The sequence below is a fragment of the Hypanus sabinus genome, chromosome 9 (genome assembly GCF_030144855.1).
Source record: "Hypanus sabinus isolate sHypSab1 chromosome 9, sHypSab1.hap1, whole genome shotgun sequence".
Lineage (NCBI taxonomy): Eukaryota > Metazoa > Chordata > Chondrichthyes > Myliobatiformes > Dasyatidae > Hypanus > Hypanus sabinus.
Genome location: NC_082714.1, coordinates 74,366,714 through 74,392,812, shown reverse-complemented (window position 1 = coordinate 74,392,812; position 26,099 = coordinate 74,366,714). Strand labels below are relative to the sequence as shown.

Sequence of the window (26,099 nt, the reverse complement as noted above, 5' to 3'; positions counted from 1 at the left end):
AATGATAGTATTGAATGCCAATCTGTAATCAATAAAGAACATCCTGATGTATGTATCTTTGCTGTCCGTACGCTACCCCATAGGTGATGGGGGTCCTTAATAATGGATATTGTTTTTCTGAAGCACTGCTCCTTGAAGATGTCTTGGATACTATGGAGGCTAGTACTCAAGATGAAGCTGACTAATTTCACAACTTTCTGTAGCTTCTTTCGATCCCATGCAATAGGCCACACCCTTACCCCCATACCAGACAGTGATGCAGCCTGTCAGAATGCTCTTCACAGTGTAACCATGGAAGTTTTCGAGTGTTTTAAGTGACAAACCAAATCCCTTCAAACTACTAATGACTACGATCTTTCCTTCTTTACAGCTGCATCAATATGTTGAAACCAGGTTAGATCCTCAAAGATCTTGACAGCCAAGAACTTGAAATTGCTCACTCTCATGTGCCCTCGTCTTACCCTTCCTGAATTCCACAAGCAGGTCCTTCAGCTTACTGACATTGAGTTCAAGGTTGTTGCTGCGACACCATTCAACTAGCTGGTATATCTCACTCCTGTGTGCACTCTCATTGCCATCTGAGATTCTACCAAAAAAGTTTGTATCATCAGCAAATGTATAGATGGCATTTGAGCCATACAATCACGAGTATAGAGGGAAGAGTAGTAGGCTAAGCACCTTTGAGATGTGGCAGTGTTGATCGCCAGCGAAGAGGAGATATCACCAATCCGCAGATTGTGGTCTTTCAGTTAGGAAGTCGAGGATCCAAATGAAGAGGGAGGTACAGAGTCCCTAGTTCTGTAACTTATAGATCAGGATTGTGGGAATGATAGTGTTAAACGCCGAGCTGTAGCCAACAAACAGCATCTTGACATAGGTGCTTGTATTGTCCAGTTGGTCTAAGGCCGTGTGAGAAGCCATTGAGATTGTGTCTGCCGTAGTAGGCCTATTGCAGTGATAAGCAAATTGCAGTGGGTCCAGGTCCTTGCTAAGGCAGGAGTTCATTCTAGCCATGAACAACCTCTCAAAGCATTTCATCATCATAGATATGAGTGGTACTGTGTAATAGTCATTAAGGCAGCTCACACTGCACTGGTATAATTGTTCCCTTTTTGAAGCAGGTGGGAACTTCCAGCTCTAGCAGTGAGAAGTTGAAAATGTCCTTGAATACTCCTGCCAGTTGGTTGGCACAGGTTTTCACAGCCTCACCAGGAACATCAAGGTCTGCCACCTTGCAATGGCCCTGACATCAGCATCTGAGACAGAGAACACAGGGTCACCGGGTGCAGCAGGGATCTTCACAGCTGTAGCTTTTCTCTTTCAGAGCATGCACAGAAGGTGTTGAGCTCATCTGGTACTGAAGCATTGCTATTGTGTTTTGCTTTGTAGGAAGTAATGTCCTTCAAACACTGCCACAGTTGTCGTGCATCTGATGTTGCCTCCTACCATACTTGGAATTTTCTTCACTCTTGAAATAGCCCCCCGTAAGTAACCTGGTTTTCTTGTACAGATATGGGTCACCAGACTTAAATGACACCGATCTAGCTCTCAGCAGGTGACAAACCTCCTGATTAATCCATGGCTTTTGGTTTGGGTATGTACAGCAGGACTTTGTAGACATACACTCATTCACAAAGGTTTTAATGAAGTCAGTAACTACTTCAGCATACTCATCCAGGTTCAAAGATGACTTCCTGAATACAGTCGAGTCCACCAATTCAAAGCAGTCCTGAAAGCACTCCTGTGCCTCCCTTGTCCATATCTTCTTGGTCCTCACTAATGGTGCTGCAGTCTTCAGTCTCTGCCTATATTCAGGGAGTAGAAGTGCAGCCAGGTGATCAGATTTTCTGAAGTGAGGAGTTGGAATAGAATGGTAGGTATTCTTGATGGTGATCCAACAGTGGTCCAGTGTGCTGCTTCCATTGGTATTTCAAGAGATTTGTTGACGGTAATTATTTAGTGACTTTTTCAAGCTAGCCTGGTTAAAATCCTTCAATATAATGGTGTGCTGTTTCATACATGTTAATCTCGTAATGCTCCCATCATCTAGAGCCTGTTTGACATTGGCCTGAGGTGGAATGTACACTGCTACCAAATATATTGCTGATCCTTCAAAAAGACTGCATCTAAAAGACTGCATTAAGCAGAATACATGAACTGGAGCTGTTTGAGATGGCTTCCTGGTCCATTCCCTAAAATAGTACAGGACTGTGCAATTAGAAAGAGACAGTTAAAGCAGCCTTGCCGGTGAGGCCTACTATAAAAGAATATTTCTTCAGCTTCAATGACTGATAATGTTAAAATATAGTTTTGCAGAGAAAAATGATAAGACAACATTTGCTTAGACCTTAATTGTTAATAGGAGTTTTGCTAATTCATTTCTAACAATGGGAGGTAAAATGCTTGGAGGTTTTATTGTTTTGTAATTTTTTGGTATGCTCAACTCAAACGATGCATGATTTAGTAACCGTGAGGAGGAGGATGAAATCTAGTCAGAAATAGATCTATGTGATTCAGCAGTATCATACCTTCTGTGGTATTTCTCAATATTGTGGATTTCAGCAAATCATCTATCAATTTAGTGAATCAGCCAGCCTTCTTTCAGTTGAGATTAATAATGGCAGAAAATTGAAGTTCAGAAACCAAAATAGTGAATCCAAATATTGTGGCTTTGAATGAATTTGTGAGAATTCATTTAAAAACATAATCCTAATTGAATTCTGGAGCACTGTGCTGCATTTACAAAGCATATCGAAATAAGTCAGCATTCGCATTGAGAGAAAGCTTAAACCCACCTTGTGATTGAGTACACAATTTCACCAGCTGACTCCGTGCAGTACTAAGGAACTATGGCATTCCTATTGATGTCTCACAGGTGCGCATACAAATGCACTCTTTACAAAATACGGGATAACAACATGCACCTCAATCAAAACTATTGAGAGATTAACTACAATCCTGGGGAGTTGACAGTTTTCATTTAAAAGCTTTAATAAGTTATGGGAGTAACTTTAGTTTAATTCACAGTATTGTCTTTCAGTATTTACAATCTATGGGGCTTTCTGGGGTAATTCTGGGTAATTTAGTTTTCATTTGATAAAGAACTAGAACGGGTTTTATTTCCCAATTCAGTACACCAGACTCCATTGCAGTTGGTGGCAAATGCATCTTTAAGTTGGACTGCCAAAAGTCAGAAGATGATTAATTAATTATCTCAATAGGGTTATGCATAAAATAGGTCCTCAAAGTACCTATTTAACAATAGTAATTTTACTTTAAAGGTTCTTACTCTCATATCCCTCATATAGCGATCAGACATTTCTAGAAGTATTATTTACTAGTTTTCCCCATGATGTTATAATATTTTCAGAAGTGTTTTATTTATTATAATACATCCTGCTCTACTCTCACATCAAAATGCATTTTGAATCATCAATCAAAACAGTTTTTTTTCCCCAAACAACAAAGAATGGGCATAACACTACAACACATTAAGAATATAAGCAAGTTGGGGCTGGAGACTAAGCAGAAATTTACCGATAGTTGTTGCAAAAGTACATCAATCCCTTCCTGATCACCGAGTAGTTCCCTGGTGACTGAAAAGAATGGAATAATTTGTCAATTGTTATGTTATTAAATACGGTAATACTGTGCATAATCAAAAATGAATTACATATACACATCCAACAAGAGCGAAAAAAATTAACTAGACCAGCTCAAGCTGTCGACCTGAGTAATAAAGATTTGGGTAACAAAATGTCTATTTAGTCATTGGAAGCCATTAATCTCTTCAGGTAATTCCGCTTCCTGCTGATAATGATAAATAAATCCATGAAGAATAGCTCACTATTCTGTTTTAGCACTATTTGACTTAATTTTGTGTTGCAACTCACAGAAGCTAGAACTAGAAGTCATTGATTAAGGATGAAACCTAAAATATTCAAGGAGGGAAAACTTCTTCAATCAAAGGGTGGTACGTGTGGAATGAGCTGTTAGAGGAAGTGGTGGATGTGGGCTCGGTTTCAACATTTAAGAGAAGTTTGGATAGGTGCATAGACTTTAGAAATTTGGAGGGTATGGTGCAGATGCTGGTCAAATTTATGTATGACACCAAGGTTGGAAGCATTGTGGACAGTGAAGAAGGCCGTCAAAATTTGCAAAGTGATCTGGACCATCTCAGAGATTGGGCTGAAAAATGGCAGATGGAATTTAATGCAGACAAGTATGAGGTGTTGCACTTTGGGAGGATAAACCAGGTTAAGACTTATATAGCGAATATTAGGGCACGGAGGTGTGCATTAGAAGACAGAGATCTGGGAACGCAGATCCATAATTTCTTGAAAGAGGCATCGCAGGTAGATAATATCATAAAGAGGTTTTGAAACTGTGGTCTTTATAAACCAGTACAGAATGTTATGCTGAAGATGTACAAGATGCTGAGGTTGATGCTAATTTGGTGGGGTCAATTTTAGAGTGTCATGTACAATTCTGGTCACCTACCTACCGAAACAATATCGATAAGCTTCAGAGTGCAGAAAAATCTTACAAGGATGTTGCCAGAACTTAAGGAGCTGAATTACAACAATAGGTTGAATAGGTTAGGAACTAATTCCCTGCAGTGCAGGAGAATGAGGTATACAAAATTATGACAGATATAGAGTGAATTCATGCAGAATGAGTGACCATAGGATAGCAGGTGAAATATTAAAGGAGAATCTGAGGGGGAACTACTTCATTCAGAGGGTGGTGCAAGTGTGGTACAAGCTGCCAGCATAAGTGGTAAACACAGGATCAACTGTAACACTTAAAAGAACTTTGGAAAGGTAATGGATGAGAGAGGTTATGAGGCTACGATCTAGGTGCAGGTAGACAACCAGCCTGGCACTGTCTGGGCTGAAGAGCCCATTTCTGTGCTGTGGTACTCAGTGACTCTACTACATGTTCTTTATTGGGCCAGCACAGATGTGGACTGATGGCCTCCTGTGTTAAGAATTGTCTATCAGACTAGGATTTCAACATAAATGTTGGTTGGGAAACAGTGGCATATGACTCAATAAGTATGACTTTTTTGGGAACAATCCTTCTATGGGAAAATAAAAGTGAGTATGGAACATTATTTGTTGTTAAAAAGTGGTAGTTACAACATCTGAGCCAAGTTATGTAACCAGCAGAACACAGAAATATTCACTGAAAGTTGGTTTAAATACAAAGCATTTAAGTATAAAATATATTAAAAAAAATGTTACATAATAAGCCTTTTTTGGACAAAGCCTTAATGAAAAATTTTGCTGTCAATTTCTGTAGGCAATGTGAATTGATCACCACAAACAATACCCTCATCACCTTTTTTTTTGTGATCTTAAGAATTTATTACAACTCTAAAATGTTGAAACTCCAAACCAGTTCCCAAAATATAAAAGCATAAAGCAAAGGGAAAACAAAGCAGAACTTCTGTCATCAGGCAGAAGTGCCTGGAGTAGTTACTTCAAGTGTGAACACAAAATGCCAATCTTTGCTGACAGTTCCTTTAGGAACAAAGCTTTGCTGTATCCAAATATACAATTGACAAAACTTAACCTAATGTTAGATCATGCCTATCCTTCAAACATTATTAGGTAACATAACAGTGCTTGTGAATGCCAATATCAAAGAAGATAGCGGGAAACAGAAATGCAGGATGGCTGAAACTACTGTGGATTGAGGAAAGGCGAAGTATTTACTATCTTCATGTATTTAATTCTCCTAAGAATTAAAGGCAATCATACCATCATTATTCTGAAGCAAGATGGCAAGAATTTCACTGCAGTAGAGCTTGTTGGCGTCAAAAGGTATCTTGGCCTGTTTTAAAAAAACATCAAACTGATTATAATTACAACAGTGAACTAAAGAAGAGAGAACAGAAGGAAATTTGCACTCAACATACAGGGAACAAACCTTCACACACATTGTTAGCTGCTGATTTTAACCCAAGAAAACTGGAATGACAGGCCTTCTGAAACAGGATCAAATATAGTCAGTGGCCACTTTCTTAGGCACCTCCTGTGCCTAAGAAGGAGGTACTAAGTGCATATCTGAGGTATTCTGCTGTAGCCCATCCACTTCAGGGTTCGACATGTGTATTCAAAGGTGCTCTTCTGCACTACATTGTTGAAACGCCTGGTTATTTGATTTACCGCCACCTTCCTTTAAGCTTGTCTGTCGTCTGGCCATTCTCCTCTGACCTTATTAACAAGGTGTCCCCCACCCCCACCCCCCCCCCCCCCCCCCCACCAGCAATGCTGCTCACTGGATGCTTTTGTTTTTCACACCATTCTCTGGAAACTCTAGAGACTGTTGTGTGTGAAAATCCCAGGAGATCAGCTCAGAAACTCAAACCAACTTTCTGACACCCACAATCATTCCATGGTCAAAGTCAGATAGATCACATTTCTTTCCATTCTGATGTTTGGTTTAAACAACAACTAAATCTCTTGACCAGATCTGCATCTTTTTATGTACGAGTTGCTGCCACATGTTCAGCTGATTAGATATCTGCATTAGCAAGCACCTAATAAAGTGGCACTGAGAGTATATAACAATTGTGCTATAGATGCTGTCAGAAGTCTCTCTCTAAATGCGAATTAAATTCCATGCCATTGCCAACATCCCACACTGGACAATAGACAGTAGGTGCAGGAGTAGGCCATTCAGCCCTCCTAGCCAGCACCGCCATTCACTGTGATCATGGCTGATCATACACAATCAGTACCCTGTTCCTGCCCTCTCCCCATATCCCCTGACCCCGCTATCTATAAGAGCTCTATCTAACTCTCTCCTGAATGCATCCAGAGACTTGGCCTCCACTGCCTTCTGGGGCAGAGCATTCTACATATCCACCACTCTCTGGGTGAAAAAGTTTTTCCGCATCTCTGTTCTAAATGGCCTACCCCTTATTCTTAAATTGTGGCCTCTAGTTCTGGACTCACCCAGCAGCGGGAACATGCTTCCTGCCTCCAGCGTGTCCAATCCCTTAATAATCTTATATGTTTCAATCAGATAAGGTAATGGAGAACAATGGGAAACCTTTGATTCCTAACATACGGACTTGACATTAGTTATTAGCTATATTTGCATACTTCACAACTACTACAGATCAATTTCTATAAATCCAAGATTGGGATGAAAATGTAAAGGCATTGCTAGCAAATTTGCAGATGACACTAAAATAGATGGAAGTGAAGAAGGTTGTGGAGAATTACAGTGGGACCTTGAGCAGCTAGGTAAGGGAGCCAAGGAATGTAAAATGGAGCTTAACTCAAAGCGCATTTTGGAAAGTCAAATCAAGTCAGAACATTCACAGTGAATTGTGGGGCCTTGGGTAGTAATGCAGAACAGACTCATCTTAGAGTTCAGATGTACAGTTTCCAAGTAGACAGTGTGATGAAAGAGGCCTTTGGCATAATGGCATTCATCAGCCAGGGCATTAAGTTCAGAAGTTGGGAGATTATGCTGCAGTTGTACAAGATACTGTTGAGGCTGCACTTGGGGTATTGTATTCAGTCCCGGTTACCCTGCTAAAGGAAGGACGTTAATAAAATATTTACACATATTTGCCAGGAATAGAGGGACTCACAGGGATTAGACAAACAACTATTATTTCCTTAGAGTGAAGGAGACTGAGAGATGATCTTATAGAGGTATATAAAATCATGAGGGACACAGACAGGGTGAAGGCACCCAAGTCTTTTTCACAGGGTTGAGGAATCAGGAATGAGGGCATACATTTAAGGTGAAATGGGAAAGATTTAATAGGAAATTGAGTAGCAACATCTTTTCATAATATACACTGAGGATGATATATATATGGAATGAACTGCCACAGAAAGTGGATGAGGCAGGTACAATAAGAACTTTTAAAGCACATTTGATCAAGTACATGGATGAAAAGCTGTAGACTTTACAAGGATACGGGACAAATGCATGCTTCTTGATCTGCAAGGACCAGTTGGTCGATTGGCCCATTACAGTGCTGTATGACTCTATCGTGTTTCTGATCAAAAAGGCAAATCATATTAAATCAAGTCTGACTCCCTGTAGTATGTTCAACAGAGCTCAAACGATTTTTATCCTGAAAGACAATCTACATGCAACAAAAACATGTATTCAAGAAGTTCTGTCAAATTAGTAATCAATTTAAATATTAATTTTGTAATTTGAATGTAAAACTTTGTTATTCTTTATTATCTGTACAGTATATATAACTGCCTTCTGGTAAATAGGTTCCACACAAACTACTTATCCTCTAAATGCAAAAAAAAAGCAAGACAAATTGATGGAATGGTGCAATGTTAATACATCTTCAGAGGCAAATCCTCTTTCCCACAAGACAACTGCTTTTGGACAAACCAGCACATCAACTGGTCTCATGAATAAGGTGGGACAAGCAACAGATGTTAGCCATGCCACACTAAGAGGAATAATCTGTTTTAGAAGACACATTGAAAGTACAAAGACATTTAATGGTGCCAAGCCCTACCTTTATTCGCTTCAGCATCCACTGCAGAAGACCTTGTTGAGCTGCTTCAGTGCACATTTCAGGGCGAAATTCAGCTAAGTTCTCTATAATAGCTGTTACAGAAAGAAAGAGCACAGTGAACACACAATTCAGGCAAATACTGTAAAAGGCAAATGACCTGCTGTTGCGAAAGGTTCTGTAAAAATTCAAAGTTCAAGGTAAACTTATCATCAAAGTACATATATGTCATTATATACTACAGCCAGAGAATCATTTTCTTGCAGGCATTCACAGTAGAACAATAGAATCAATTAAAAACTATACACAAAGACTGACAAGCAGCCGATGTGCAAAAGGCGACAAATAGTGCCAATACAAAAAAAATTGATTTGAATAAATGAATGTATTTATTATTTGATTTTGTATTTGCACATTTTGTTTATTTATTAATAATACCGAGAATGTGAGGTGTAGAGTCCTTGACAGAGAGTTCATATACTATGGAATCAGTTTAGGGTGAGCTGAGTGAAGATGGTGGTGCACTCGAATGCAGCTGCCTCTCAGTGGTCAACCAAAGGTGACCCTTTCTTTTCAAAGACTACACTGGATTCCATGAACAATGGGTACCGCAGGTCTACCACATCAGTGATCTGTTCGTTTCTTGGAACTGCCAGAGGAGTCGGAGAGGATTCAGACGAGATGACCTGGGTGCAGACTGTGTTGCTGCCTGCTACTTGGCGCGAAAACATTCTGCAGTGTAAACATGATTGTCTTGGATGTTTCTCTTGCAAGAATCGCAAGACCCTGTTGGGTGGTAGTTTGCCTCCCAGGTGCCAGGGTCTCAGATGTTTCTGGATGTGACCACAATCTCCTGAAAAGGGAGGGTGAGCAGCTAAAAGTTGTGGTACATATTGGTACCAATGACATAGATAGAAAAAGGAAGGAGGTCCTGAAAAAAGAATACAGGGACTTTGGAAGGAAGCTGAGAAGCAGGACCTCAAAGGTGGTAATCTTGGGACTGCTGCCTGTGCCACACAACAGTGAGGATAGGAATAGACCAATAAATGCATGGTTGAAGAATTGGAGCAGGGGCAGGGATACAGATTTGTGGATAATTGGGATCTCTTCTGGGGCAACTGGGGTCTGTACAAAAGGGACAGGTTGCAGTTGAATCCAAGAGGGACCAATATACTTGTGGGCAGATTTACTAGAGCTGTTGGGAGTGATTTAAATATAAATGGCAGGGGGATGGGAACCAGTATGATAGAGCTGAGGATGAGCCAATGGTTCACAAATAGATGATGGGTGTAACATGAATGTAACGAAGGACAAGCCAATGATTGGATACAAATGCAAACAGAGTAGTGTTAAATTGTACAGCATAGGCAAAATTCAAAAGGGTGATGAATGCAGGACTGAAGGTGCTGTATTTAAATGTGAGTAGCATTCGGAATAAGGTAGTCGAGCTCATGGCACAATTAGAGATTGGTTGGTATGATGTTGTGGGCATCGCTGAGTCATGGCTGAAAGAAGGCCATGGAAGCTTGACTGGGAGCTTAACATCAAAAGATATACTTTGTATCAAAAGGAAATGCAGGAAGGCATAGGTGATGGTATGTTTCTTTGGTAAGAGATGGAATTACATCTTTAGAAAGAGGTGACATAGGGTCAGAGAATGTTGAATCCTTGAGGGTGGAGTTAAGAAACTGCGAGAAAAACCGCCATTATGGGAATCACATATAGGCCTCCAAATAGTAGCCAAGATGTAGGGGTAAAATTGCAAAGGGAGCCGGAAAAGGCATGTAAATGACACAGTTGTAATGGGGGACTTCATTATGCAAAGGGATTGGAAAAATCAGGTTGGTTTTCGATCGCAAGAGAAGCAATTTGTTGAATGCCTACGTGATAGCTGTTTAGAGCAGCTTGTGCTTGAGACTATTTGGAGAAAGGCTATCTTAGATTGAATGTAGTGTATCAAGCCCAGATCTGATTAGGGAGTTTAACATAAAGGAACCCTTAGGAGGCAGTGATCATTATATGATTGAATTCATACTGCAGTTTGAGAGGGAGAAACATAACTCACACGTATCGGTGTCGTAATGGAATGAAGGGAATTACAGAGGCATGAAAGGGGAGCTCGGTCAGGTGGAATGGAGAAGGATACTATGACTTTGTGGCTGTTACAGAGACTTGAATGTCTCAGGAGCAGGAATGGCTGCTGAGTGTGTCAGGTTTTAGAAGTTTCAAAAAGGACAGGGAGGGAGGAAAAGAAAAGACGTGGGGGCATGGCATTGCTAATCAGGGATAGTGGCAAGGCTGCAGAAAGGAGCAAGTCATGGAGGGATCTCAGAAACTGATCGGAAAGCTGAGCCTACTGGGCCTGAACACCTCCCTCTGCAACTGTACACTAGACTTCCTGACTGGGAGACCACAGTCAGTCCGGATCAGGAGCACATCTCTAACACCGTCACACTGAGCATGGGGGCCCCCCAGGGCTGTGTGCTCAGCCCATTGCTGTTCACTCTGCTGACCCACAACTGTTCTGCAACACACAGCTCAAACCATATCATCAAGTTCGTCGATGACATGACTGTGGTGGGTCTCATCAGCAAGAACGACGAGTCAGCTTACAGAGAGGAAGTGCAGTGACTAACGGACTGTGCAGAACCAACATGTCTCTGAATGTGAACAAAACAAAAGAGATGGTTGTTGACTTCAGGAGGGTACAGAGTGACCACTCCCCGCTGAACATCAACAGCTCCTCAGTGGAGATTGTAAAGAGCACAAAATTTCTTGGTGTTCACCTGGCGGAGAATCTCACCTGGTCCCTCAACATCAGCTCCGTAACAAAGAAAGCCCAGCAGCGTCTCTACTTTCTGCGAAGGCTGAGGAAAGTCCATCTCCCACCACCACCCCCCCCCCCCCCATCCTCATCAAATTCTACAGGTATTGAGAGCATCCTGAGCAGCTGCATCACTGCCCAGTTCAAAAATTGCACCATCTCGGATCGCAAGACCCTGCAGCGGATAGTGAGGTCAGCTGAGAAGATCATCGGAGTCTCTCTTCCCGCCATTATGGACGTTTACACTACACGCTGCATCCGCAAAGCAAACAGCATTATGAAGGACCCCATGCACCCCTCATACAAACTCTTCTCCTTCCTGCTGTCTGGGAAAAGGCACCAAAGCATTCGGGCTCTCACAACCAGACTATGTAACAGTTTCTTCCCCCAAGCTATCAGACTCCTCAATACCCAGAGCCTGGACTGACACATTACTGCCCTATTGTCCTGTTTATTATTTATTGTAATGCCTGCACTATTTTGTGCACTTTATGCAGTCCTGGGTAGGTCTGTAGTCTAGTGTATTTTTTTTTCTGTGTTGTATTTTTTTTACGTAGTTCAGTCTAGTTTTTGTACTGTGTCATATAACACCATGGTCCTGAAAAACCATTATCTCATTTTTACTATGTACTGTACCAGCAGTTATGGTTGAAATGACAATAAAAGTGACTTGACTTGACTTTCTGAGTCAGTGTGGGTGGAAGTCAGAACCAGGAAGGAGGCAATAACTCTACAGGGTGTTTTTTTACAGACCCCCCCCCCCCCCCACAATAGTATCAGGGACATTGAGCAGCAGATAGGGAGGCAGATTCTAGAATGGTGCAATAATAATAGGGTTGTTGTGATGGGTATTTTAACTTTCCTCACATTTAATTGGGGTAGGGGAAATATGATGCTATTAGGCTGGAACTTGGGAGCAGATTAATTAGGATAATTAGGATTAATTAGATAATTAGGAGCAGATGTTTTCATTCTGAATAGCTATGTTTTACTGAGGCAGGAAAAGAAGGGTAGGGTAAAAGAACCATGGTGTACAAAGGATGTAGAAAATCTGAAAGGAAAGTTTACAAAAGATTCAAGAATGTAGGTACTGCTAGAGCTCCAGAAAATTTACAAGGTTGCTAGGAAAGGGCTTAAGGATGAAATTAGGAGAGCTAGAAGGGACCATGAGAAGTCCTTGGTGAGGAGCATTAAGGAAAACCCCAAGGCATTCTACAAGTATGTGAAGAGCAAGAGGATGAGCCACGTGAGAATAGGACCAATCAGGTGTTACAGTGCAAATGTGTGCATGGAGTTAGAGGAGGCAGCAGAGGTATTTACCAGGCTTCAGTACTTACCAGGGAAATGGACCTTAGCAATTCCAGGGATGACTTGCAGCGGACTGAAATGCTTGAACATATAGACATTAAAAAAACAGGAAGTGCTGGAGCTTTTGAAAAGCATTTAGTTAGATAAATTGCTGGGACTAAACTTGATATACCTCAGGCTACTGTGGGAAACAAGGGAGGAGATTGCTGAGCCTCTGGCGATTACAGTATCTTTGCATCATCAATAGGGATGGGAGAAGCACCAGATGATTGGAATGTTGCAAATGTTGTTCCCTTGTTCAAGAAAGGGAGTAGAGATAACCCAGGAAATTAAAGACCAGTGTGTCTGACTTCAGTGGTGGGCAAGTTGTTGGAGAAGATCCTGAGAAGCAGGATTTATGAGCATTTGGAGAGACAAATCTGAACAGGGATAGTCAGCATGGCTTTGTCAAGGGCAAGTCATGCCTTAGAAGCCTGATTGAATTCTTTGAGGATGTAACAAAACACATTGAGGATGCAATGTATATTGGTTTCAGTAAGGCACTTGATACGGTTCCACATGCAAGGCCCATTCAGAAAGTACAGAGGCATGGGATCCAAGGAGACCTTACTTTGTGGATCCAGAATTAGCTTGCCCACAGAAGGCAAAGGGTGGCTGTAGATGGTTCGTATTCTGCATGGAGATTGGTGACCAGAGGTGTTCTGCAGGTATATATTCTGGGACTCCTCTGTGTGATTTTTATAAATGACCTGGATGAAGAAGTAGGAGGGTGCTGATGATATGAAAGTTGGGAGTGTTGTGGATTGTCTGGACAGGATGCAGAACTGGGCTAAGAAGTGGCAGATGGCATTCAATCCAGATAAGCGTGAAGTGTTCATTTTGGTAGGTCAAATTTGAAGACAAAATATAGTATTAATAATAAGACTCTTGGCAGCATGGAGGATAAGAGATCTTGGGATCTGTGTCCATAATATACTCAAAGCTGCTGTGCAAGTCGACAGCATTGTTAAGAAGGCATACTGTGTATTAGCATTCATCAACTAGGGATTGAGTTCAAGAGCCATGAGGTAATGTTAACAGCTATATTACACCTTGGTGAGACCCCATTTGGAGTAGTTCTGGTCACCTCCCGACAGGAAAATTGTGAATACTATACAAAGAGTGCAGAGAAGATCTACAAGGATATTGCCTGGATTGGAGAGCATGCCTTATGAGAGTAGACTGGGTGATCTTTGCCTTTTCTCCTTGGAGTGACAGAGGATAAGAGGTGACCTGAGAGGCATAGAAGACGATAGGAGGCATTGATAGTGTGGATAGCCAGAGGCTTTTTCCCAGGGTTGAAATGGCTAACAAGGGGGAGCATAGTTTTCGGGTGCTTAGAAGTAGGTACAGAGGAGATGTCAGGAGTAAGTTTTTCACATAGTGGTGGGTGCATGGAATGCACTGCCGGTGGCAGCAGTGGAAGCGGATACAATAGGGTCTTTTAAGAGACTCTTTGATAGATACATGGAGCTTAGAAAAATAGAGGGCTATGCGGAAGGGAAATTCTAGGCAATTTCGAGAGTAGGTTACATGATCGGCACAACATGCAGGGCTGAAAGGCCTGTATTGTGCTGTAGATTTCTATGTTCTATAATACTGGTAGGGATGATGGCAGAGTAGAGATGGCTAAAGTTTCTGGGAATAGTTCATAAGGCATAGGATAGATATGTCCCACAGAGGAAGAAACGTAGAAAACATACAGCACAATACAGGCCCTTTGGCCCACAAAGTTGTGCTGAACATGTCCCTACCATAGAAATTACTAGGCTTACCCATAGCCCTCTATTTTTCCAAGACCTATCCAAAAGTCTCTTAAAAGACAGTATAGTATCTGCCTCCACCACCGTTTCTGGCAGCCCATTCCACGCACTCACCAAAGTAAAGAACTTATTCCTGACATCTCCTCCGTACCTACTCCCCAACACCTTAACCCTAGGAAAAAGCCTCTGACTATCCACATGATCAATGCCTCTCATCATCTTATACACTTCTATCAGGTCACCTCTCATCCTCCTTCGCTCCAAGGAGAAAAGGCCGAGTTCACTCAATCTATTCTCATAAGGCATGTTCCCCAATCCAGGCAACACCCTTGTAAATCTCCTCTGCACCTTTTCTATGACTTCCACATCCTTCCTGTAGTGAGGCGACCAGAACTGAGCACAGTACTCCAAGTGGGGTCTGACCAGGATCCTATATAGCTGCAACATTACCTCTCGGCTCCTAAATTCAATTCCACAATTGATGAAGGCCAATACACCGTTTGCCTTCTTAACCACAGCGTCAACCTGTTAAGACCCCAAGATCTCGCTGATCCTCCACACTGCCAAGAGTCTTACCATTAATACCATTTTCTGCCATCATATTTGACCTACCAAAATGAACCACTTCACACTTACCTGGGTTGAACTCCATATGCCACTTGTCAGCCCAGTTTTGCATCCTATCGATGTTCCGCTGTAACCTCTGACAGCCCTCCACACTATCCACAACATCCCCAACCTTTGTATCATCAGCAAATTTACTAATCCGTCCCTCCACTTCCTCATTCAGGTCATTTATAAAAATAACAAAGAGTAAGGGTCCCAGAACAGATCCCTGAGGCACTCCACTGGTGACCAACCTCCATGCAGAATATGACCTGTCTACAACCACTCTTTGCCTTCTGTGGGCAAGCCAGTTCTGGATCCACAAAACAATGTCTCCTTGGATCCCATGCCTCCTTACTTTCTCAATAAGCCTTGCGTGGGGTACTGAAATCTATATACACTACATCTGCTGCTCTTCCTTCATCAATGTGTTCTCAAATGGCAGAGGTAGGCAACTGTGGATGGCAAAGGAAGTTAAGGTCTTCATAAAAGCATATAAGGTAACAAATGTGAGTGGGAAGTTGGATGATTGGGAAGCTTTTAAAATCCAACAAAAGGTAACTAAAAAGATATAAGAAGGGATAGGATGAAATACAAGGGCAGACTAGCCAATACTATAAAGCAAGATACTAAAGGATTTTCCAGTTATATAAAGAGTAAAAGGAAGGTGAGAGTTGATACCGGAAAATGATGCTGGTGAGGGAGTAATTGGGGACAAAGAAATGGCAGATGAACTTAATGGGTTTTTTTGCATCTGTCTTCACTGTGGAAGGCACCAGCAGTGTGCCAGAGGTTCGTGAGTGTCAGGGAGCGGCAGTGAGTGCCATTGCTATTACAAAGGAGAAAGTGCTAGGCAAACTCAAAAGTGTTAAGGTGGATAAGTCACCTGGATAGGATAATACAGGGGTTGTATTGAGAGCATCCTGAGCAGCTGCATCACTGCCTGGTTCAGAAATTGCACCATCTCGGATCGCAAGACCCTGCAGCGGATAGTGAGGTCAGCTGAGAAGATCATCGGGGTCTCTCTTCCCGCTATCACGGACATTTACACTACACGCTGCATCCGCAAAGGAAACAACATTATGAAGGATCCCATGCACCCCTCATACAATCTCTTCTCTCTCCTGCCGTCTGGGAAAAGGCTCAGAAGCATTTGGGCTCTCACGGCCAGACTACGTAACAGTTTCTTCCCCCAAGCTATCAGACTCCTCAATACCCGAAACCTGGACTGACACCTTGCCCTATTGCCCTGTTTATTATTTATTGTAATGCCTGTACTGTTTTTGTGCACTTTATGTAGTCCTGTGTAGATCTGCAGTCTAGTGTAGCTTTCTCTGTGTTGTTTTTTTACATAGTTCAGTCTAGTTTTTGTACTGTGTCATATAACACCACGGTCTTGAAAAACGTTGTCTCATTTTTACTATGTACTGTACCAGCAGTTATAGTCAAAATGACAATAAAAGTGACTTGACTTGACTTGGACCAGATGGACTATATCCAGAGTCCTGAGAGAGGTTGCTGATGAGATAATGGATGCACTGGTCATGATCTTTCAAGAATCACTTGATTCTGGCATAGTCGCAGAAGACTGAAAGATTGCAAATGTCACTCCACTCTTTAAGAATGGAGGAAGACAAAAGAAAGCAAATTGTAGGCCAGTTAGTCTAAACTCAGTGGTTGGGAAAGTGATGGGAGTCTATTATTAAGGACAAGGTTTCAAGGTACTTGGGAGACTAAAAAAAAGCCAGTCAGCATGGTTTCTATAAAGGGAAATCTGTTAGAGTTACTTGAGGAAGTAACAAGGAGACTGGACAAAGGAGATGCAGTGGATATCATTTACTTAGATTTTCAGAAGGCATTTGATAAGGTGCCACTACATAGGATAAAATCCTATGGTGTTACAGGAAAGATACTGGCTTGGATAGTGGAATGGCTGACAGGTAAGTAGGCAGTGAGTGGGAATAAAAGGGGCCTTTTCTGCTTGGTGCTCCTCAGTGGTCAGTATGAGACTGCTACTTTTCACATTTTTTTTCACTGATTTAAATAATGGAATCAGGCTTTGTGACAAAATTGGCAGATGACACAAAGATAGGTGGAGGGTTAGGTTGTGCCAAGGAAGCAATGCAACTGCAGCAGGACTTAGGTAACTTGGAAGAATGGGCAAAAATGTGGCAGTTGGTGGGAAATATATTCTAGTACATTTTGGTTAAAGCAACAATAGTACAGATTACTATATAAATGGGGAGAAGGTTCCAATATCAGGGGTGCAGAGGGACTTGGGAGTCCACATGCAAGACTCCCAGAAGGTTAATTTACATATTGAGTCTGTGGGAAAGAAGGCAAATACAATGTTGGCGTTTATTTCAAGGGCAGCATTTATAAGAAACTAGTTAGCTCGCACATAGATTATTGTCAACAGGTTTGGGCCCCGTATCTCAGAAAGTATGTATTGTCATTGGAGAGAGTCCAGAGGAAGTTCATGAGGATGATACCAGGAATGAAGGGGTTAACATACGAGGAGCGTTTGACTGCTCTGGGCCTGTATTTACTGGAATTTAGAAGAATATGGGGGGGGGGATCTCATTGAAATCTAATGAATGTTGAAGGAACTCGATAGGGTGGATGTGGAGAAGTTGTTTCCTGAGGTGGGGGTATCCAGAACTAGTGGGCACAGCCTCAAAAGTGAGGGGTGATTCTTTAGAACAGAGGTAAGGAGGAATTGTTTTAGCCAAAAAGAAGTAAATCTATGGAATGCTCTGCCATAGACTGTGGTGGAGGCTAAATCCATGGGTATATTTAAAGCGTAAGTTGATAGTTTTCTGATTGATCAGGGCATCAAAGGAATGGCAAGAAGGCAGGTGTATGGGGTCGAGAGAGATCTCGGACCAGCCATGACGGAATGGCAGTCGAATGGCCTAATTCTGTTCCTATGTCCTATGGTCTTCTGGACGTTGACTATATGAGATGCAGTAGGCCAATTTCTCTTGTTTAGTGGTGAGACAGGCGACAAGGCTTCAGATGTAGTGAAGACTAGACCCCAAATGGGCTTGCCTGCTGCAGCAGGCTAGATGAGACAATGCTGCAGGAGGTGTAGCGTCAGGTCTGTACTCGGTTTTGAGCTGGCATCTCCTATCAGTGCTGCCCTCCGGTGTTCAACTGGAAGAATGATAGGTTGGATTGTTGGGAGCTGTACAATCAATTTGCATGTCGCTCAGGAACTTGGACTATACATGTGTTTTCTTGTATAACAATGTGTATATGTTTTTCCCTCTCACTATTTTGAATGTATGTTATGCACCTTGGCCCCAGGAACACTGTCTGGTTTGACTATATCCATGTATGATCTGAATGATAATTGAACATGTAAAGAGGGTTTCTTCTTTTTGTTAACTAGCAGGAATGCTAATTTACTGATAACGAGAATGGTATTCCTTTGTAAACCAAATGGGGATTAATGTTCTTTCTTCTGAGTCTGTAAGCGTTTGTTGACGGGCTTTTGGGCAGATCGGCGCGAGGGGGTCGAGAGAGAGGACGCAATGCCCTAAGCTGGGCGAGGATCGGACCCCAAAGGGGGGTCCGAGGCCGGGAGATTCTCCGGGGGGGGGGGGGGGGGGATGAAGCGATGAAGCTAGATGTGCTTGGTTGACCACTCGGAGGGTCCTGAGCTGTTTGGAGAGTCGAGGAGTTCGGAGGGTCCTGAGCTGCGAGTCGAGGAGTTCGGAGGGGATCGAATGGTGGCCAGAAGACTTCAGAAATTGAGCTCCAATGGCTGTGCACGAAGTGGTTTGGACTTTGATAGGTTTGGCGCCTTTTCTTTAATTTTCTCTTCATATATACTGTATTGTTATTAATCACTTAGTTATAGTAACCTTTACAAATTGTACTCATTTAATCGCATATGGTGTACTGTCTGTTTTTGGGTGAGGCGGGGACCTCACACAGCATCCACACCAGCTGATTACCCAGTTTGGTGGGGCCGAAGGCTGCTCCCCCTAGACGAGAACGAGCTGAGCGAGCCTGAGGCGACCCAGGGGGTTACATTGTGGGGTGCTCGTCCGGGATTGATTTCTGTGGAAGCTGTGTGATCACCCTCTTTAAATTGTGTCTGCGGCGAAGAGCTGGTGTGCCTTTGTGGGTGTGTGATTGCTGGTTATCGCTGTGTGTGTGTTGGGTGGGGTGGCTGCTGTTGTTAGCCTCGAGGTCGTTGTTCGAGTTCCAACTAGTGCTGACGAAATGGTGGTGGGACCATGGGTTGTCCGTACTGTTTGGAGAGTGAGGAGTGACAGGTTGGGATGTTTCAGCAGTGGTGAGCTCCGCCCGGTTATTGGAATAATGTCCAGCCCTAAAGGGGCGGAAGCGTGGGCGGAGCGGACCTCTCAGTTGTTGGGTGAGTGGCAGTGCTTGGCTGAGGGAAAGCGACAGGGACGGGTTGAAAGTTTGAGTAGACGGGCTGGTGACTTTGTTAGAACTGTCGGGCGCAATTACCTCGAAGTGACCGCTGCCAGTTCTGGGAAAGTGTGGGAAAATGCGTGTGGTTTGACTGGAAGTCAAATGCCGCAGCTGGGGGGCTTATCATATCCGTGGCAGGAGATTGGTGGGAAGTTTTTAGGGTATCCCTTTTTGCCTAGGGGGGCAGATAAATTGCTTGTGGTGCCAAGGGGATCTGTCAAGGGGATCAGTTGTTCCGTTGATTCGAGAGATGTCGGGAAACTTAGAGGAGGCCCAGTGGGGGAACGGCTTGGGGTCTCTGGGGGAGCACGTTCCCAGCAATGTACCAAGGAACTCCCGAAAGGAGCAGACTCTATTCCTGAAGGCTTAGAGGGGCCATGCGCACAGGTGTTGTTACGGATGGATGGAAGTCAAGTTAAAGCCATCCTCGGCACCGGTTAAGTTGCTGTACAGTTTGTTTCATAACCGTTATTGGAAGCATTTACCCTTGGCGACATTGAGGACACTGGAGATTCGGGGTACCAGTGCCAGTGATTATCCAGACGACGGTTGTTGGTCAGTGAAAATGGAGTTCTTAGAGGCAAATGTGGGGGAGACTGAGGTTCAGGAATCGTTAATGCTGATATGTCCGGACCCTGTTGAGACGGGCAGCGTTTCTGTTCTAGAGAGAACCAATATCCTGTTGGTGCGCTTGGGGGCCTGCCCGGAGGAGGTGGGTGAGCGTTGTTTGGAGACATTGTCGATGCACCCAGGGTTTCGAGCTGCTTGTGCGGACGTGTGTAGCAGCATTGGGCCGATACCGAATTCAAACAAGAGCCAGTGGTGGTACGGCCTGGGGGAAGTATCTGAGGGTGAGACCCTCTTAGTGGACGCTGCGAAATACCATGAGGGAGGGGAGTTGACTGCTGAAGACACTTCGAAGAGAGAGAGGTTGCGGCGACTGCCCCTGAAGCCATGGAAGATGTAGGCAGCGTGTGTGTGGATTGTATTGCGTTGAAGAGGCGCACTGTCAGTGACCAGAATATGGCCCTGAGGGCCGCAGAGGCGATGGCCTGTCTGAGTGGTGCGAAATGGTTTAAGGTGCTGGATCTGAGGAGTGGATGTTGCCAGATCCCGACGAGTGGGGCCACAAGGAGAAGACGGCCGTTATAAATTCCCTAGGAGTCTTCGGGTCCGAAAAGATGCCACAGGGCATATCTGGAGCCCTTGCAACCTTCCTGCTGGGCAGGTGGAAGACCATAGGTTGATGTGGAGGCGTTTGGAGTTTTGGTGTATGTGGATGATCTCTTGGTGTTTGGATTTGCCTCAGGAGAATATGAAGTGAGGTTGTTGCAGGAGCAGCTGAGAACTACCGAGTTAAAGTGTTTTCGGGACACGTGCCAGGGCTGGCAAAGATCGCAGCTCGTGAGTGACTGTCTCTACGGAATCAAGTTTGAAATGAAGACGGAGAGACTGAAGAAAGCGATCTGGAACCAGTCGGAAGACTTACAAGTTGGAGAGAACGAAGAAAGTTGTCTGACTGAGGGTAATAGCAAACTGAGAACCCGGAGAGGGGAGTTTGCAGAGGTGAAGAAATTACAGACGAATCTCAGAAGAGAGAAGCGGAAGCTTGAAGGGAACCTGAAGATGACCATCGACAGTTCAAATGAAGTGCAAAACCTGAAAGTTGATCTGGAAGAAGTCATGAGGAAGAAAAAGCTGGAGAGAAGTGCAGTAAATACTGAACAGGAGGCTGAAGAGACTGCGGGAGCAGTGCAGGCCACGTGTTTCCGTTTGGAGAAGATCAAACAGCAGCTACCGATCACAGGAATGAGGAAGAATACAGATTCGATGGATAATGTGCTGGATGTGTGGTACATGCTGCCTTTTGCTGACTTTCCCTCGATTGAGGAAGAGACCTTTGGCCCTTCTCCCATTGAGTCAGGTGTAGCGAGGAGGGTTAGCTGTGTGCAGTGTGGGGCATGAGTGAGAGGTTGAGAGAGGAGTTGGTAGTGGGCCCAAGGTATCCCCAGTTGTGTCCGAGCCTGAAGGGTTTAGGTGAGGGGGTACGGAGGCCTCAGAAGGGTTAGGGAACTCCCAGATAGTTGGCCTAAGTAGCGCCTGAGGAACAGGGCGTGAGGGTTACTGTGTGGGGAGGAGATGTCACTGTTCGTGCTTGGGTTACGGTGTGTTGGCAGGAAAGGTGGCGAGTTATTTAGTAGTCATGAGGACATGACTTTTATTTGGTGGAGGGAGAGTGTAAAGAGGGTTTCTTCTTTTTGTTAACTAGCAGGAATGCTAATTTACTGATAACGAGAATGGTATTCCTTTGTAAACCAAATGGGGATTAATGTTCTTTCTTCTGAGTCTGTAAGCGTTTGTTGACGGGCTTTTGGGCAGATCGGCGCGAGGGGGTCGAGAGAGAGGACGCAATGCCCTAAGCTGGGCGAGGATCGGACCCCAAAGGGGGGTCCGAGGCCGGGAGATTCTCCGGGGGGGGGGGGGGGATGAAGCTAGATGTGCTTGGTTGACCACTCGGAGGGTCCTGAGCTGTTTGGAGAGTCGAGGAGTTCGGAGGGTCCTGAGCTGCGAGTCGAGGAGTTCGGAGGGGATCGAATGGTGGCCAGAAGACTTCAGAAATTGAGCTCCAACGGCTGTGCACGAAGTGGTTTGGACTTTGATAAGTTTGGCGCCTTTTCTTTAATTTTCTCTTCATATATACTGTATCGTTATTAATCACTTAGTTATAGTAACCTTTATAAATTGTACTCATTTAATCGCATATGGTGTACTGTCTGTTTTTGGGTGAGGCGGGGACCTCACACAGCATCCACACCAGCTGATTACCCAGTTTGGCGGGGCCGAAGGATGCTCCCCCTAGACGAGAACGAGCTGAGCTAGCCTGAGGCGACCCAGGGGGTTACAAACATAATTTGATTTGATCTGTAATCCACATTAGTTCAGGAGCCTGATGGGAGGAACTGTTCCTGAACCTGGTGGTGTAGGAGCTCAGGCTTCATTCAACTATAATATGGCACTTCCCTATTTTCTCCTTGAAAAATACAGAAATTAACCTGCAAATGTCTCCTTATTTCATAATACTCATTTTCTTTCATCAAAAATGAACAGTTTCGATTTTCCATTCAAATGCATTTTGTCCACAAGATTTATTCAAAGCAAGAGTATGTATGTCACTAAAAGGAAAAATCACAGATACTTCAGGTTTATTAAATAAATGACGCTTACATATTCGTACACAATCAACAAGTATTGGAATGGCTGAATAAGAGCCTCAAGTACACAGAAACCTGAATGAAATTTTCCAGTGACGTATTACCCCCCAAGTACCAGGCACATAGTGGCTGCAGCATTGTCCCCTTGACACCTCAAATTACCCTTGCAGCTTTGAAGTTTTACTTACTAGTGTCTGCATGATGTATTTTATTTAGTCAGAGGCCCTTCCAGCCCAGCAACCCATCTATTTAACCCCAGCCTAATCACAAGAAAATTTACAACGACCGATCAACCTACTAACTGGTATGTCTTTGGATTATGGGAGGAAACCACAGCACCTGGGAGAAACCTGCACAGTACAGGGGAGAACATAAACTCCTTACAGATGGCACTGGCATTGAACTCCAAAATCATTAGAGTTAATGAAAAACACAAAGAAGAATTCGTATGCAAAATATTTCAACAATTGAATTAAATATAGAAGTTGTTAATTATTTTTTTGGGAGAAGGGGGATGAAAGAGAGAATAGTTACACACAGAAGCCTTGACAAATTTAATGAAGTAATCAACATCCATGGGAAGAACTGTACAAAATACATATTTCATCAATTGTTCTCATAACCAAGTCCAAAATTATTTGACCAAGATGCATTCATTTATATGAAAATTATCATAAGGAAGCATATGAGGGTATAAACATTATCCAGATCAATCTCCAAACACACTGTGTAGAAGCCAAAAGAATATTATTTTTAAATTACAATTTTAGGTCAGCATGTTTTTGCAAGAAGAATGCCTTGAAACTACCTCAATGGTAGTTGTTTATTTTAACTTGGGATAAAGGTAGTGGAGATACCGGCCACATGACAGATGCACTGCCACCTGGCTGGTCAGAGGACACACCACACGCCAATCAACATTTGGTCCCTCCCAACTAATCAATGCACACCCAAATTATTGGTCACCTTAATTGGATTATCTCGCCCAGCCCCATGCTATAAAAGGTGAGACATGTGCCTGGCTCGCCCTCTCTTACAGACCACCTCACTGAAGGTAAGTGCATTGATTTATGTTTGGGCAGGTTTATCGGTTGTCCTGATAAGGGAGATGCGGCTATCCAAGGTCAAGGGGGATAGCTGTCGTAGTGCTTTTCCCTTGTTCTTTCTATGTGTAACTGTACCCTGTCCCCACACCACTTTCTGTGTATTGTACAGCCGACCCGACCTTCCCCACATGTGTTAACCCTAAGCGTTTTTTGTTAGAATACTGTAGTTGCTTGTGTTGACCCGACTTCCCCTTGTAAATAAATTCCTTATTATTAAAACTGTGCGCGTCCAGGCCTCTACTGTTGAGACTCAAAGAACTAGTTATTTTCCATCACAACATTTGGCGCTGCGAGCAGGGTCTCATAGCTTTTGGCTGGACACAAGCACAGGGGATAATGTTCCGGAATAAGGGGAAGAAAGCCAGTGCAGGCACCCAGGATAAGATCCCCAGGTGGGTTGATGAAAGGGAGGGATTTGAGAGTCTAGCCAGCATGCTGGCAGACCACGGAAAACTAGTGGACTGGTCTGAGCCCCGTGGAGAGAAGCTGGGCCATCATGTGGTCTCCCTCCTGAAGGAATCAGGGTTCCCCAAAGCCAAGGGAAGTAAAAGGGATGCCATCTGGCTGTTTGCGTCCCTGCTGAGACGCCAGGTTAGAATTACTGATCACCTGCAGCACTTGCGTGGTCAGAAGGAAAGGGAAATTGAAGACCTCAGTCAGCGTTGTTGCTCGCTGAAGGAAGCAGCACAGGCTGTCCAGGCCAGAGCCGATGACCTTGAAGTTAGGGGAACTGAACTTGCCTGTCGCCTCATAAAACTTCAGCAGGCCAGGGCAGCCCGTCGGTCTGGCTGGCAGCCGGACCCATTAAAGATTTGACCTTAGTCCAGTGTGGCGACAAGCTGGACGCATGGCTGGGGGATGGGGACATCTGGCTGGAAGATGGGGACATCTTCCTTCCACAGGGAGGAAGGGAACGAGGGGGAGACGCTCGGACCTTCCCCTAGTCATTCCGAGACCACGGAGACCCAGGACTTCTCCCCCAAGGAGCTGACCCTACTGGCGGATCGGTACCGCCAACAACCAGGTGAGCACCTGGCTGCCTGGCTGCTCAGGCTGTGGGATGAGGGGAGCCCCAACCTCAGCCTCTCCCATCACGAGGCAAGCGCCCTGGGAAGCCTCTCTGACCAGTAGAGCAACAATGTACTGCTGCGCCACAAGCAAAAATCCGCGATGGCGCAACCCTGTGGGATTGGGTAGTGACCGCGGTACGAGCTCGCTATCCCACACTTCTGGAGTGGGATCTACATGGGCGCCCGCAATGGGGTAAGGTCAGTGACGGCACCCGGGTTATCAGGGAATGGGCACTGGTCAATGGCATCTATTAAGGTGCCTGAGACCGTAACTTCCTTGAAGACACACGAGTGACTGGTGCCCTAGCTGGATACTTGGTCACTAACGCGCGCCCCGATCTGAAGTCTGTAATCCTGCCCCTCATGGCACCAGCCAGCGGTAGGACCGTACGGGATGCCATCACCCTCCTGGAGGGATTAGAATATATACAGAGGGGGGCACCTACGCAGGTCCGCAAGACCGAGACAAGGGCCCTAGACACTATCCCTCTCAGATACACACGCAGGCAGCTGTACACGGACCTGCTGTGTGCAGGGGTGGATCGTAACAATGTAGATGGTATCTCCACCCCCGACCTATATGCCCTGTGGAAGGAGCATTGGAGGGGGAAGACTAGTTACAAAAAGACTGCCAGGCCGACCATGCCCACACCGAGCCACCCTCCGTGCCTCCCTTACCTGAAACCGTCTCGAAGGCCCTCGAAGCAGAACTCAGACAGCTCGTCAGGCAGTAAATGTCCCACCTCCACCAGCAAAGTGCCTCACCCCTGGCGTGGCAGCCCTCTTCCCCCCTCCCATAGGATGAAGGCCAGGGCCCCTGGCACATTTGCTCTCTCGCCCTTTCCTGCCCGGGGGACCTGAGGCCACATATACCCGTCACAGTACACTGGGGAAAGGGAAACACACAGAGGTGGATGGCGCTTGTCGACACAGGTGCCCAGCACACGATTATCCCAGGCAATCCTGCCTTATGGAGGGGTATGGACATACAGATAGAGGGATTGGGGGGGCTCCCTTTTACCCGCCAGGGAGGCCACACTTCGCCTAGCCATAGGCAACCATTCCCCCAGACGTGTACCTTATTGCCTCCTCCCCGGAATGTATCCTCGAAATCAATGTTTTAAAGGGACAATAACTTGAAACAAACAGGGGCAAGTTCACCTTTGGCATCGCACAAGCCACTATTGTTGTCGGGGCGGCTCAGTGGGAG

General features: G+C 44.4%; 1 protein-coding gene across 1 annotated transcript in view; it reads right to left on the bottom strand.

Annotated features, from left to right (window-relative positions):
* The window catches only part of ctnnbl1 (catenin, beta like 1), a 293,894-nt gene that overhangs the window by 133,594 nt on the left and 134,201 nt on the right, over nucleotides 1-26,099 (bottom strand). Inside the window, exons 7-9 of the mRNA XM_059979909.1 lie at nucleotides 8,516-8,607; nucleotides 5,766-5,838; nucleotides 3,538-3,596 (exon numbers count right to left, since the gene is read on the bottom strand). Of these exons, the coding sequence (XP_059835892.1) occupies nucleotides 3,538-3,596; nucleotides 5,766-5,838; nucleotides 8,516-8,607 (224 nt within the window). The remainder of the gene's footprint in view (nucleotides 1-3,537; nucleotides 3,597-5,765; nucleotides 5,839-8,515; nucleotides 8,608-26,099) is intronic.